Raw genomic sequence first — 16,675 nt, forward strand, 5'->3', positions numbered from 1 at the left:
ACTTCTCACTTTCTCAAGAATTAATTTACCTATTCCAAGACGTTTGCATTAATAATTATTACAAAATTAAATATCAACACTAAGAATGATGGTTTGTGGCACTCAATGCCTATCCAAATATTGCAATGTTATCTACATGTTCAAATTCAACACATATACCAAATTCATCCAGATACAATGCACTTTAAATATTTTTACAACCTAATTGATTTAATTTATTATAACTTATAATTAATATTAATTTAATTTTTTTAATTCAATCTCTTTGTAAACATTTCAAAATCTCTCAATTCGCCATACTTACTTCTCATCTTCCACCATCACCTAATGTGCATTTAATTATTAAATTAGTAGTCTATATTGTCCATGGTTGGAATTTGAAGTTTAAATAACTGAATTTGAATTTGAAACTTACTGATTTTATATTTTGTATGTACAATAGATGAGTAGATGAAAGCGTTATTATATATCATAATTTATTCTTCGGATATACGATATTTTTAATTCATGATTTTCTAATTTAAATTGGACTTTCTGAATTTAAATTGTTTAAAAAGTTTAAAATTATTTGAAAAATTTATTTTTAATATTAGTATTAATATTAATATCAAATGACATGTAATCCTATATTTTATTAACTTCTTCGTATGTAATTATATATTGGAAATTTACTTCATTACATCTTGGCCTAATAAATTATCCAAGAATATATATATATATTTACTCAATAAGCTTTTTATACTTTTCATCTTCCAAAAATTAAAAAAAAAATGTTAACAAGAATAAAAACAACTTTTCATCTTCCAGCATTTACATTGTCAAATGTCAATAACTTTTCATCTTCCAAGAATCTTGCAAATTTCTCTCTTCCAACACATTGTCTTCTTTAATTACTCCATTTATTATGAACAACCAAAATTATGATTTGTGGAAACATCAATCAAACATATAATTAGGATTTAAGACATTCCAAAAAGTATTATTTATCAATTTTAAGTATATATAAAATATAAATTTTTTATATCCTAATGTTTTTTTTAGATGTTACGTGTTGTTTCTTTATCATTAATCATTAATATTCATTTTTTTATTGTTGTTATATATTATTGATTAGTAATTAGTATTACTAAGACTAAAAGGATGGCTTAAAAATATTGTATTGGAAATCAAAATCTTCTTTCATTAATTTGTTTAGAAGATGATTGATCTAATATTACTTATTATGTTTATATTCTTAACTTTATATCAATCTAGGATTAAATTCAAATATTAATTTAAAAATAAATTTATGTTTATGCAGAATTAATGTAATATTATCATTTTATATTTTTGTATAATATTACATTACATTAAATTTACATTGGAAACTTTTTTTTTTTATTTAATGTCTTTGAAAACCAAACTTTTCATCTTATAATGGATTTTTTTCAAGCATCAAACAGTAGATAATATTAAGTAATATATTCCTCCCGTATTTTTTAAAATAAATTTCAAACTAAATTTCAAAATTAATTGATTGGAAATCAAATCTTTCTCTGATTTTAAATTGTGAAAAAATTTTCATAATATATAAATAAATTTTGGATTCAAATTTGAAATTGTGTGATAAAAAAATTTAAATTTAACATTTAAAATAAAAAGTATTAACAATTTTTTTTAATAAATACTTTAATATTTCTGATAAAAAGATATAAATTCAAATATTCAAAAATTCGATGACTCATAACTGTATAATAATATATTATAAAATATAATAATATTTAATAACAATATAAATTTAAATATCTTAATAAAGTTTGAATTTGATTCAAAAAAAAATTGTAATATAGTGTAGGTTTTCTTCTGAATTTATTTAATGTATCTAAATAATTTACAGATGTTTTTAATTTATAAGAAAAATTCGTATTTAAGATATTATGAAATTCTAAAAATATAAATTGAAAAAAATTAACAAAAATACATTAATAATTACAATTAAAAATAATAAATTAAAAATATGATATAAAAGAATTAATAAATAATATAATATTTAGGAATAAAATTTTTGTGGTTCTAAATAAGATAATAATATATTAACATATTAAAATATAGTAATAAAACTAATAATAATTAAAATATGGTGTAAAACAATAAATAAATAAATAAATAAGTGTAAAATCTAAAATTTGGTTACTGATAAGTATGTTTCCAGATTTGATTTTGGTTTTTCAAATACTTTTTTTTAATTGGTTCAAATTTCTTTTGTTTGCAATTTTTTTTTCGCTCATTTTTGCTTTTTCAGATTTTTTTAAGCGAGTTCAATTTCATGTTTTCCATTTTTAAATTTTTGTGTTCATTAATTTTTAGATTTTTTTTTCTCATTCCATTTGTGTTAGACAGATTTGCTTTTTCAGATTTTTGTTTTCAATTGGTTCAAGTATGTGTTATTCAATTTCAAATGGTTGTATCTAATTTGTACATTTTCTACATTTTTTCCTTTACAGATTGTTTTTATATATATTTGCTTTCACATTAGTATAATTTATATGATTCCATAATTTCTGTTGACTCTCTCCCTATCTCTCTTTATATCCCTCTTCTTGGTTTCCATGATTACAAATGGGTATTCTAAATAAGATCAGAATGTATGTTGAAATCCCTAATTTCTTGACTTTCAAAGTGTTGGGAATAAGATTTGAAGGCTTTGAAATCTTATAATTTTAACAATAATATTAATATTAAAATTTTATTATTGTAAATTTAATTTAAAATAGAAATGGTTTAATATTAAAGTTTTGAATATATTAATAATACGTGGTTCAATATTTGCACTTGAAATCAACTTATGTAAATATCACATAAAATATATTAATATCAATAATAATTTTTAAAATATAATTTGTACTTATTATATTAATATTCAAATTTGTACTTATTATATAAATCCATTCTAAAACAGTTTTCCTTTTTTTATGTATTAATCGGACAAATAAGCATTTTTTTTTCTCTACTATTATATTTTTCTAATTTTTTACTCAATATTTCATTTAAAATTAAATTAAATTTCATAATTTTAATTAACTAAATCTTACTATATTATTTAAAATAATTATATACAATACATTTTATTAAAAATATATATAAATATACACTTTTATTATAAAATTAAGTAAATAATTATTATTAAATTTTACAAAATAAAATATTCATATTAAATTTAATTATATTTTTATAATTTTAAATTAATTTAATAAATATACGTTTCGAAAATTCGGTACCCGTGCGTTGCACGGTTAGAAACGGTTAGAAATACTAGTTTCATACACATCAATTTAGTGTTGATAAAACTTAGAAAATGAAGAAGCAATAACATGCAAATCACACAATATGAATCTACCTAAAATTGTTAGTTGTTTATGCATAATAAGATTTCTATTTATAGATTTCTTGAATATGACTTGTAAATGTATATACATTGTTGTCTCTTTTTAAGATTGATGTTTAAAGACGTTAATTCATTGTAAATATAAAAAATTATAAAAAAAAACTTACTAAAATTAGCATGACCACTGAAGAACTTAAATGAAGGTGTATATATAATATATCTATTCCATGTAAAAAAGCTTATTTAGAAACGTGTGTCTCTACATAAATTTGAATTGTTTTATCTATTGTTATTATTTTTGTACATTTCTATTATTATCATTATATATTTCTTTCAAATATTACTATTCATTGTTTCCACACATTTTAAAGTGCAGCACAAAAAAAACAGGATAAAACAAGCTCATTGCTTTTAGCATATGCCAACTCACTCAATAATACCAACAACCAAAGACATTAATAAATGGAAAATACAAAACAAGCTTCATGTCACTTAACCATTCAAAAGCTAGCATTAGAGAAAGGGGCTGGCTAAACCCACTCTAATCCAGCCCTAACTCACTTCAGGAGCTTTGGGCCATGGGCTTTGAAAACCTCCTATTATATGGGCCATGAAATTGGGGTTAGATTTAGAGGGGTCAGGACTGGTCTATAAATTAAAATGATAGAACTATTGGTTTGTTAAGCTTAAACAAAAGAATAAAACAATAGAAAATACTTCTATTATTGCTTGAAGTAGTGGAAATAAAAAACTCACAGTGAAGAGATTAAGCTAAACCCAAAAATTGTTAGAGTAAATAATCACTATCAATGCCCATCATCAAGAATATGAAAAAAGTCAGTTTCTTATTTTCGATACACATTTCTGAAAGGAGTCAAAAAAAAATCTCATCATCAAGAATATGAGAAGGAAAAAGAAAGAGAAACAAGAAGCAAGAAACTGAATATAATATGAAACAATATGTTATTTTTTATACAAGAAAATAAGGGAAAGAATCAGAGTATATATATACACAATTTATTACCATTCATAGAAATGTGAGAGCATGGTTCCATATATCAACATGTATAAGATCAAATTTACATTGAGTCCAATAACTACTATTATTGAAATGAATTTTTCTTTGCTTTGCCAAATGGCAAGAGTTACAAACTAAATCACTTCTACTATTAATGTAAGAATACTATCTTTTCATAATAGCAAGCATTTTAGCTTACAAATGCCACATTCTTAGATGCCAAATATCAATGATATTATTTATAGTAGTAGTGTGCAAATAACAAGAAAGATCAACTTCTTGATATATAACATATAATATGGCTTCCACATCAACTACATCAATCCTCTCTTTGGTTTATGTATCTTGAATAATACAAGTTTTTGAAAAGAAGATAAGTTTAAGATTGTGACTGAAAGTTAATTGAGAGACAAAAATTATATTATAGTTAAAATCTGGTATATACACTACATTTTGTAAAAACAATTTTTCTGTGATCTTAACAACTCATTTATGAGTAACATTAACATATTTTTCATTAGGCAATTTAACAATGGCAAGTTCCATAACATTATAAGATAGGAAATTACCTAAGGAGCACGAAAGATGGTTAGTTGCACCTGAATCAAGAATCCAACAACATTTATTTTTATTGAATCTATTAGCAGAAAAGATTTTTCCTCCAAGATTACCTTTCACACATGTGTTGACAGAACCAATCTGACTGGCATGTGTAGGAACTACATCAACGCTATTATCAAATTTAGATTTGTGTATTAGATTGATGAGAGTTTGATATTGTTGTTGCAACAATATGAAATTATTTTAATCATTGGGGCTATGTAACAAAAGATTTCTAATGTTCTCTTTGTCCTTTTTATGAATAGTCTCAATACTATTTGCCCCACTTCCTATATTACTCCTAGCGTTGTTGAATTTGAATCTAAGGGGAAATTTGTGTTTTTTGTAACAAATGTCAATTATGTGGCCATTCTTTCCATAATGCACACATGTTTTCTTGCCTTTGTTATTTATGCTATCTTGACTAGGAAAACCATGTTTCTTGAAACATACTGCTTTTGTGTGTCTTACATGTCCATAAAATTACAAGCATTAGAATGAGTGTCAACATAATTGATAGAGCTTGTAGTATCGATCTTCATTTCATTTTGAAAATTGCTTCTCTTGTTGCGAGACATAGGAAAGAGTTATGGCTATAGTGGGTATTAGATCTATTAAAACCACATGAGACTTCACATTGTAATATTGCTTGTTGAGGCCATTTAGAAAATGTACAACTTCATCTTCACTTTTCCTTTGAGCAATAATTGCAAGGACGCTTGATTGCACACTTACACATAGGGTCAGTAAAAAATTGTCTAATTCATGCCATATCATTCACAATCTTGTGAAATACTATGTGATAGTGAGATCTCCCTGTCTAAGTGCATCAACACTCGTCTTTAACTCTAATATGCTAAACAAGTTGCCTTGAAAATATACGAACTTCAAATCACTCCATATATTTATCGCCTTGTACATCCATACAATGTAATGAATCCACCCCAAGGCTTATTAGCTTGGGCCAACGCCTAGGCCCAATTTTCTTTATTTGTTTTTTTATTTTAAATAATTGTTTGGGTCGTTAGTGTTTTTTTTATGTTGTCTACACGCTAATTGAGCTCCTTTTGATATACAGCCCACACCATCTTCTTTGGGCCAACAAGCCAGCTTAAGCAAAGTACGGAAGTTAGCCTATTGGGCCATCACTTGTTCGTGCGGCCCATTTTCATTTATGCACCAACTACCACTCCTTCTTCCTTCTACCATGAGTCCTATTGGGTCTGCATAGGACGCAACCCATTTGACATCAATGTTTGAAGCCAGTGCTCACAAGAGATGCCTTCACGCATCCAAACACTAGGCCTGCAAGTGGCAGCCCAATTCCAGCCAGTGGTGCCTTACATGATGGGTTAAGGTTCTACAAACAGAGTGAAGATTCTTCCTTCTGTAGCAGCGCCTATCTTAGGGTTTCCACACGCATTGCCAATCCCCATTTTCTCGCTGCTCTCTAGGGTTTGTTCATGCCATTTAAACAACCCACCCACACATTGTTAGGTTTTGTTGTTAGATAGCAACATTCTTCTCCCTTCCCGTTAGAGTTAGAACTTGGCTGTCTTTCTTCCCCTATAAAAAGGCAGGCCACTAGTTTGTAATCTTCAACTTAGATGAATGAGATAAGGTTTTATCCCCCATTTGTCAGCTCACCTTCCTTAGTTGAGGATTTCTCCTCCTAGGGTTTCCAAAACACCATGAGTGTGAGGTTTCAACTGGAACGAGAGTTTTCGTTGCGTTTCATTGATCCTCTCTGCATGGATCGACAATTGGAGATCGATTGGACCGAGATTCCACCGAACCTGCACGATGTCGACCTCGTCACAATGCTTTGACAAATGTGTTCAGAAACTGAGTGAAGAATTCAAGAAACAACAATCTTTTTACACCTTCTCCAGGCCACATATTTCTTATCATCCTTTTTTGGCTCAGGTATGGTTCCATCATTGAACTCTTACGTGTTTTTAGAGCTCAATGCAATTTCCATAAACCTACCCCACAAGTGGTAATTATTCATATCAAGAACCAACAAAACAAGATAAGTAGCAAGACTCTTGTTGGGATGAAGATAAATGTAGTTGTTCAAGCAATAATGGGAGTAAAGAAGAAGGGAAAAGACAAGAGAAAGAAACAAAGAGAGGCACAACATTGCTCTTCAGAGGAAGAGCTCTAATACCATTACAGTGTATCAGCGCCTATTGTCAAGAAATTGAACAATGAAAACAAAGGAAAAGGAAAGAGAAACAAGGAGCAAGAAACCGAATATAATATGAAACAATGTATTATTTCTTATAGAAGAAAAAAAAAGAGTCAGAGTATATATACACATATTGCTCAAGGTAAAAACTAATCGAAAAATTAACTAGGAACATGTACTACAAGAGAAATAATTTTTAACAGGGGTTATTCTTAGCATTTTGGCAATTTTAACCCTTGCTAAAGGGATTGTTCGTGATTTGCTTCTTTTTGGGAAAAACCAATGTCGTTAACGAATTACTTACGATTTTTAATAACCTCTGGTAAAGCAATCCTTACCTACGGTTTTGAAACCTCTGGTATTTACATGCGGTTTCTTAGTCCCTACTGGTGGTTTTAAAACCCCTATTATTTATTAGTGGTTTTACAACCCTTGATAGTTTGCGGGGGTTTTGTAAACTTCTACTACTTGCCAACAATTTTAAATTCTTGGTGTTGTATAGTGTTTTTTATCCTTATAATGCAATTCATTCTATTGATGTTTTTACTTCGTGTTTCATACCCCCTTAACATTTTTTGCTGCATTATTTTAATGCACATAATTACTAAAACATACGAAATAAAAAGAAAAAATTGTAAAATTTTGATATTTTTTATAACTAGTTATAATTAACATTAATAAAAACAATAAGGAACATTGTTTATAAGTTCAAGGTAAATAATAAAGTTTAAACGTTAAAACTAGTGAAATATTATAATATCTTTGTTCTAATAGTTATAAAGTCAAACATAATGAAAATCTAATAACGTTCTTCAATTATTATTCTTGATCTGTATCATTTGTTTCTTCATGACGAACACTCCCATGATTAGATACCTAATATATAAAAAATAATCATAATTAGTAACATTCATTACAATATAAAATATATATTAATATTCTAAAGATTTAAATATTACCAGTAATGAATGAAACATAAGGAAGTAAGTCAGAAGGCAATTCTACTTGATAGTTTTGTACAAAGAAAGTTATCATTGTCTTTATTTCATTGACTTGTGATATTAATGGAGAAACCTATTTTAGAACACAATTAATCAAATTAATCAAACTGCCTACATTTTACAACATGCCTAACAGTAAACCCAATCACTCCACCTACCAAGTTTTTCATTCTCCCAACATCTGTATTACCATACACAAACGATAGATATATGCTATTAATATGAGTCAAAATCAAAGTTCAAGTGTGATAATAAACATCAATATTGTAAAATAATGTTTTATCCACAATCAGTCACCTCTTATATTCTAGAGATACTTGAATATTTAAGGTGCAATAATTCTAAACCATCAAAATAATTAAACTTAACAGTCTCATTTAATAGTGTTCATAACTAACTAAAACTGAAATGTATAACTTAAGAATCTTATGTGAACCAACCATTGAAACTTAAATGAAACAACCAAGTCCCAATTTTAATTTAAAGAAGCAATGATCGAAACTAAGAAATTATGAACTTGGTTTTGTAACTATGTATAAGAAGAAAAACTTGAGGACGTCCCACTATACAAATGAGCATTGAAGTCAAACACTTTAGATGGACAAGGTCCCAAACCTAAATGTTCTCGACTTCCAAAAGCATAAGCTAAGAAATCAATATTTGATATATTTTTTAATTGTGATGATTATAATTTTGATTCATATGCTTAATTTGTTTCCTATATAAAACACGAGAAGAAACTAATTAAAATAACATGAAGTGTGGATGATAACAAATGTTCTGTTAGCATGCTTGTGTACTATTCATACGTCTCCTCTAGTGACCTTGTGGCCACATTCTTTTTTCCTATAAAATTGAAGAAAAAGTATATGACACAATGCAAAAAATTAAGACATAAATTTCACTTGAAGATATGTAGTATTGTCACCATTTCATCTCTTTTCTATACAATGCTCTTAGATTCACATGTGTGAGCAATGATTTGCTTTGCCCTATTCTCTTTATTTGTGAAAGCATGATCTTAATCATTAACATATAAAAATTAATAATTACGAATAATGTTGATGAACAACCAAAAGAAAAGCAACCATGAACAACCAAACATGAAGCAACAACGCAGAAGTTAGAACCACTCAAATGGGCAAAGCTAGTTGGTCTTACACGCACTTGGAAATGAATCTCTTCGTAAAACCAAACATCAAAGAGGGGAAAGTGAGAAATTAACGTCAAGTGAAAAAAAATTGAAATATAAGGAAAACAAGGGTAAAACCATTACCATTTGGAAGGTACAATTGATCGATGAAGATTTGAAGATGGAAATGAAGAGAAATCTAGAGTTCAAATGCATGCTTTTTGAAGATTTGAAGATTTTTAGTAAGATTGAGAGATAAAAATTTGAAGTTACAAGAAAATGTTAACATAGGAAAAAGTAGAAAGTGATACTATTTATTGAAGGTACGAAAAATGATGAAAGAGATTTTGTGAAAAAATATTCAAAGAATTTGTGAAAAAATGTGGAGGAAAATGAAATTTTATGATGGTTCATTCGAAAACTCCTACCAGAGTTTTAAAATACATTCGTCATAGATATAAATTATCGAAAGTTTTTATAATTTTCGTCAAACCTTCATTAAAATTAAATTAATTATTTTTTGTTGTTAGGTGATATGAGTAAGAGAAATATTTAAAGATAAAATATGCTTAACAACTTGAAATAAATCTAAAAAATAATATAAATATGTATTTTCGAAAAAAAACACACACTAAAGTAGGAGGGCATTGATAGTTAAGATGTTTCCTATTTCTAATTTTGTAATTTGTGCTTATTTTTTAAAATAAGCGATTATTTTAATGAATTATATATATATATATATATATATATATATATATATATATATATATATATATATATATATATATATATATATAGCATGTTTATTTTAGTATTTAATAATAAACAGTTTTATTATAAATAATTCTTATCAATTCCTCTAAAAAGGGCACGACGTCGTTTACCCTTTTCACCCTCCAATTCAAATTGCGCCTACCGCGTGCTACCTTCCACTGTTCAAAACATTTCTCACTCTTTCAGACACCAGAAAATGGATCTTCACCTTCTTCGTTTTGATTCCAACTTCCCAAATCTGAACCTCACAGCGAAAATCTAGCTCAAGCCCGTTTTCCATCTTTGATCAGTTAAAAGTCCTAAGACTCCAAAAATGTCATCACCGTTAACCTACCCTGTGGTTGTCGACGACAAGGACCTCGACGACGCCGCACTATGGGCCATGATCGACTCTGCCTCCGCCTCGCACTCCTCCTCCAAGAGAAAGGCCCTCGTCGCCGCCAAACCCCCACCGCGCCAGTCCCCTTCCCCGATCTCCTATCCGTCGCCGCCGCCGTCGAAGTTTCGGAAGGTCTTCCGCGACTCCGGCGACAGCGGCGAGGTGGTGCAAGACCGATGGCCCTACCTCCCGCCGCGGAAGGCCCCGAGGTTGTGTGCCTCCGAAGAGAGCAGCCCGCTCGCGCTGATAAGGAGCGTGCAGAGGACGCCGCCGCCGAAGGACTTCTCGTCGCCGGATGCGCAGGAGCTAAGCTGCTACACGGAGGTCTCTCCGAGGCAGTGCTTCGCGAGGAACGAGGCAGAGGAGAAGGAAAGCGGCATTGGACATAGCTTGCTTGGAATGTTTCCTTCGGTTTCGTTGTTTAAGGAGTACCAGAATGCTGCTATGGCGGTAATTTTCTTGATAACTTTGTTTCTCTGTTCAGAATTGAAGTTTATGTTTTAAAGTGAAAATCGAATTCTGATCACAAAACAATACAATCAATAACTGCATGTAACTTTTGTCTTTCGAGCGAAAGAAAGTTTTGAACCTTGGAACTTGTTGTTTAGGGGAATGGATGAATGATACTTTTTTTCCTTTGTTTGAAGAATTTAATCCGTGTCCACAGTGCAGTCTTTCAATTCATAATTATTGATTTTTTATAGGCAAGGAAATTTTAAAGTCGAATATGAGGATTAATGATATTTAATTAGTTGAAAATTAAATATCTATGCAATGATAGTATTAGCAAAATCAAACTTTCGTTTTCAAATCAGTAGAATGGAACAAAACTTGAAAGATTTTATTTTATTTGAGTGTGCGATTTGTTGTTTGTGAATGTCTTTACAAATAGTTTACTTTTTAAACAATAGGATGACTACTTCAATCATAATATATTTAAGGGTTAAGTATGTTTTTAGTTCCTAAACTTTGACTCAAAATTGGAATTCGTCCCTGGTCGAAATTTTGATAAATTTTGGTCCCTAAACTTTAAAAATGAATTAATATAGTCCTTTTAACCCAATTTTGTGAACTTCTTTTTTAGGTTTCGAACACATTTCTCAGTAAATATTGAGCTGAGAATGTGTCAAACAGAATAAACAACTCCAATATTAACATGAAATACATTCCACCTGTTGAAAAAGAGTCAACATAATTGGGTTAAAAGGACTATATTTATTCATTTTTAAAGTTTAGGGACCAAAATTTATCATAGTTTCAACCAGGGACGAATTCCAATTTTTGACCAAAGTTCAGGGACTAAAAACATACTTAACCCTATATTTAAATCATGAAGTAATAATTTTACTTCATCCACAATTCTTATTCTAATCCATTACATTTCATCCATCTTTAGCTATTGTATTGTCGACCATGTAGTAGGTAATGAGAACCATGTAAAGAAACATAGTATGGTGTGCCGAAGGAAGTAGACAGTGTAGTTAGCAGTGTTTGTAGAGTTCCATTACATGAGATTTTATTTTATTTGATTGTTTGTTTTTTTGGGTTAAATGATGGAAAATAGGGTTCGCATTGTGCTTTTTGATGGATCTCTCATATTATTAGGAGATATACTACATAGGAGGACATAATATAACATTCTCACAGTACGTTAGGACATGTCTTGACTTCTATTTCTTACCACGCTCTGAAAATTAACCATTAAATGAGCAGTTGCTCTAAATTTGGTTTGGTCATTAAATTTAACAATTGGTAATACAATTTTTTCTAAATCAACGGATAACATGAATCATTTACTTTAAGGTTTCCTTTGGTTTTATTGTTTCAGGAGTATCGGTAGGTCTGTGGCTACGTCCTTGAGTAGTGGTTTTCGGCTTGAACCTATAGATACCTATAATAAGCTGTTTATAATGGAAAACTTTTACCTTTTATTTGTAGTGAAGAAGTGGATTTGCTTATCCGAAATTTATTTATCTTTAATATCTTTAGTTTTTTTATCACTAGATTAGCTTTTGATGGATGTGAATTTTGTGTCTGAAAAAATTGAGAAGCATTTTTAAGAACTTATGACTTGCACTGTACAATTAGTGTATGAGTATCAATGCATTGAGAATTTTATTAATAACTGGATAAGTTATTAGTATTTTTTTTTTTATGTTTAGTCTTTTGAGGTATTTTATTCCCAAGAGTGCTTAGTGTGAATCACATTAGATTTTAGAGAAGGAATTTTTCCCGTACTTGATGTCTTTTGTCTGCCATGAACAAATCATGATAGTGTTTTGATGGTTGATTCCTACTTTTCACACTTTTTAACACCCTGTGGTTATCCTGAACGAATCAAATCATTGCATTGCATGATATTAGCGACTTTCCTTTTTTGGGAGGGGGGATATGGATAACTTATTGGGAGGGGGCATATGAATAACTTCAAGGATAATCTTTGATATTCTTTCAATCTTTTTTAATTATTACTTGTTACCTGATGCTTCAAATTTGAGTTTTGCTTTTGGTGGGTGTAATAAATTTCATAGTTTTGCATATAGCAAACACAATAGTATCTCTATTCTCTACATTGGAGATCATAACATGATAGTAAATTTATACAAATATATGAAAATGTGAGAGTTGCTTGAGTTGCTTGAGAGTTACCTAATCAATTCTTGTTGTCTCGATGTTCAGATTTTGGAGAAAACTGATTACACTTTGATTTCAGGGAATCCTTTCATTAAGAAGTCAGGTAAATATAGTTTGCCTTATCTTAAAAAGTGAAAATTATTCAACTAATACAACATGGTAGGGCATGTCTTTTTTTAGGTTGGAGAAAGATATCTTGTTACTTCAATATTTCATATGAAATCAGGGACAGAAATATTGAGTTTGATGATAATCGCAATGTTCAGCGTGCTGAGTTTGTGATTCGTGCGCACATGCAGTATGTGTCTGGTTTGGTTGTTTCAATTGATTTATGTTCCAAATTATGTCTTTTCTCACCAGTTTCTACTGCTTCTGTTGATTTTCATTACATCAGAGGCGGCAGATTCTCCGATGGATGGGGCTCTTGTGATCGACGTGAAAAAAGATTCCAGAAGCCAAATCATGATATTCCTAGCACAGCAGAGACTAGAGCAAAAAATAAAGCTTGTCAAGTACGCCACTTCTATCATGTTATATCTTTCTGTTTATGCTGCCACATTCTAAAATCTGATATTTATCCAATTTCTGTTTGATTTCATTTTCTTTTTCTAGAAATTTTTGTACAGAAATTTCTTCCAAACTAGTACTAATCTGATCCATGTCAATATGGAATTAGCATAGCTATGTAGAATCACATCACTGTGTAGAATCAGAAGAATAAGAGAACTAACAAATTTTGATGAGAAAATGATGAATCAGAAGTTGTGTAATAAATAACATAAGAAGTGGTCAATAAAATTTCTTTGTTGTTCCTTAAATTGCTTCCTAATTGCTCCTTAGGATGGTTGAAATGAGGAGCTTGTCTTTCAAACTTAAACTAATAATTTTATCCATTTGCTACAATTTTACAGGACTTACTAGGAATTGGAGAATATCGAGCTAGTGCAAGTAATCAATTTCATTGATGTTATAAATGACTTATGCAACGATTTAACTTGCCCTAATATTTGTTGAGGGGTAAAATGTTTTCTTAATGTATCTTATTCATGAAAAGTAATCGTAAATCCTCGGTAGTGTTCTTCATTGTACAAGATGCTAATAGAGTAACAATTGCTATTCACCATGAACAGTCTGTTATTAATTTGACAAATTTTAACTAAACACATAAATTCCAGCACGATCTCGCATTTGAGAATTGTCTCAAACTCTACTACTTTCACAATTAATTCAGCTATAACTTATTCTAAATTTTCAATCAATCCCAATCAAAGTTAAAATCAACTAATGAAACTTTAACCCTAAACATAAATTCTTTCCTCATTATAAGTTTTTTTTTTTTTTTTTTAAAATAACTATAATAATGGGGTAGGTCAATTGTCCTGGACCTGTGCTGGTGAGCCTTTGCCATTACGATTATATTATGTCAAATGTTTTCAATCGGTATGGGTAATTCTAACCAAGTTCAAATATAGTTTTGGTTTTAAAAAATAATTGTCTAATTTCTACTAAAAATTATTTATGTTTACCTCTTATCTAATTTGTTAAGCAACTATGCAAATTAATCGCGGAAAGATAAGTATATTAACTTCTGATAGGCTTCTAATTAAAATTTTCATATAAATTGGTCATTTGGAATTTCATATATTTCAATAAGTTCCTTTGTATCAATATTAAAAAGCTATGCCTCCATATTAAGCATCAAATATCTTGAAAAGAACTTATATGCAAATATTTTTTGTTTCAAAATACTTATTACATTCAATTTTTAATCAAAACCTTTTATAGGGCACACCTTTCAAGAAAAATTGGATATTTAATCCTAATTTATTTTACAAGATACATTTTCAAAATACAAAAGTATATTTAAAATTTTTGTTTGGTTATAGGGAAGAAAATGGGTTGGGTTACGTACTATAGTTACTATCTGTAGTCTAACATGTAACAAAACAATTTATCTATTGTTCCTTGGTTAATAGTGTGAGCTGCAGGTATGTGAGCTGCAAAGTATCTGTGGATATTCGTAGATATTTAAAAAAATTATATTTTATAAATTTTAAAATAAAATTATAAAAAAAATTAAATATAAATTAAATTAAGTATTTAAATTTAAATTTTAATTAAACTTAATATAATAAAATATAAATTAAATTTAACTTAATAAAATATAAATTAAATTTTTATTATATTTTTTTATGTATAATAGATATCCACACGTTCGGATAGTATAATACTTGTACTGAACCCATTTATAAATGGGTATTAAAATATCCGTTAATAAATATTCGCGAGTACCAACTATCCGCCTTAGATTTTATACACAGATAACTTGCAGATATTTAAAAAAAATATATTTTATAAATTTTAAAATAAAATTACAAAAAAAGCTCCTAAGAATAAGAATAAAAGAACCCGTAAGACATGTGTATAACAAGGTAAACCTTACTCTAGGAACCCAAATATTATTACATGTTTTTATTGTATGCAAAAGGGGTGCGCTTCAAATAAATGTAGAATCAAACATTTTGATGTCTCTAATAGAAGATATGCTTGGATTCATATAAAGTAACCTATTTTTAACTTCAAAGGATCCAAAATAAGTTATTGGGGACCATGATGTTATTGTTTTTTGTCTTGCAGATTATTTCAAAATCAAGAAAGTCTCTTTGAATGTTCAAGAGCTAATATATTTACCAAACACTTTTGGTAACCTGGTAAGTTCTATGATCTTAGAGAGGTTTGGGAATATTATATTTGTCATGGTAAAAATAATTTATTTTAGTGTTTTTCAAAAAAACTTTGCTGAGATGATCGATTATCTCATGTGAAAATCCAGAAATTTTTGTTCTTTGGTTTGAAACAATAATCGATTATCCTTAGTTGATAATAAAAAATCTTGCAAAGCAGGATGCGTATTTTCAAACTTTTTATCGTCTGAGTGAGCTTTTCAAAAATTTAGACCATGATCAATAACTAGGTACTTCATAAATGCAAACTAGTACGTTGGAGTTCATTTTTTTAATATAACCTTGACTTCTTTTTAAACCCTTATTGTTTCTTTAATCTTTAGAATAAATCTTGATTTAGGGGAAGTATTTGTTCTTGAAACGTTTGTTTTTATCAAATAAGAGAAATACTACATGTAGGGAGACTTTATCTCTTAAACTTTTTTTTTTCTATCAAAAGGGGGAAAAAATGGAAGTCGTTATTATGAAAGTCTTAATTAAGAGGGAGTTCAATTTTATTAAGTTAACTGACGTAGAGGAAGCTATCTAAAAAGTTTCTTTTTGATTATGATAAAAAAGGGAGAGATATATTTGTGTTGATATCTTGTGATAACTTGTACCACTTTGAGGAGGGATATATATGTTTATGTTGATGTCTTTTAATACCTTGTGTTTTAAAAAGGAGGAGAAAAAATATTATTATTTTTTATTCACTACTTTTTTCTCTTAAGTTGTTGGTTAAGAACAAGACATATCACAAGTCTTCAATAATTCTTTATCATCATCAAAAAGAGAGAGATTGTTGACAAAAAGAAGAAGATGAACTTTGCTTCAATAAGGAGTTTTGATGATAATGATG

The 16,675-nt window shown here is 28.9% G+C and overlaps 1 protein-coding gene across 1 annotated transcript; it reads left to right on the forward strand.

The window, feature by feature from the left end:
- The first annotated feature begins 10,223 nt into the window (after positions 1–10,223).
- LOC114183987 (peptide transporter family protein) lies at positions 10,224–14,184 on the forward strand. Its single transcript, XM_028071209.2, has 5 exons — positions 10,224–10,909; positions 13,139–13,196; positions 13,274–13,391; positions 13,488–13,605; positions 14,005–14,184. Exons 1-5 carry the CDS (start codon positions 10,394–10,396, stop codon positions 14,056–14,058), a joined length of 864 nt encoding a protein of 287 aa, XP_027927010.1. The 5' UTR covers positions 10,224–10,393; the 3' UTR covers positions 14,059–14,184.
- Positions 14,185–16,675: the final 2,491 nt, after the last annotated feature.

The sequence above is a fragment of the Vigna unguiculata genome, chromosome 5 (assembly GCF_037176805.1).
Source record: "Vigna unguiculata cultivar grain cowpea cultivar isolate G323 ecotype 2 chromosome 5, ASM3717680v1, whole genome shotgun sequence".
Classification (NCBI taxonomy): Eukaryota; Viridiplantae; Streptophyta; class Magnoliopsida; order Fabales; family Fabaceae; genus Vigna; species Vigna unguiculata.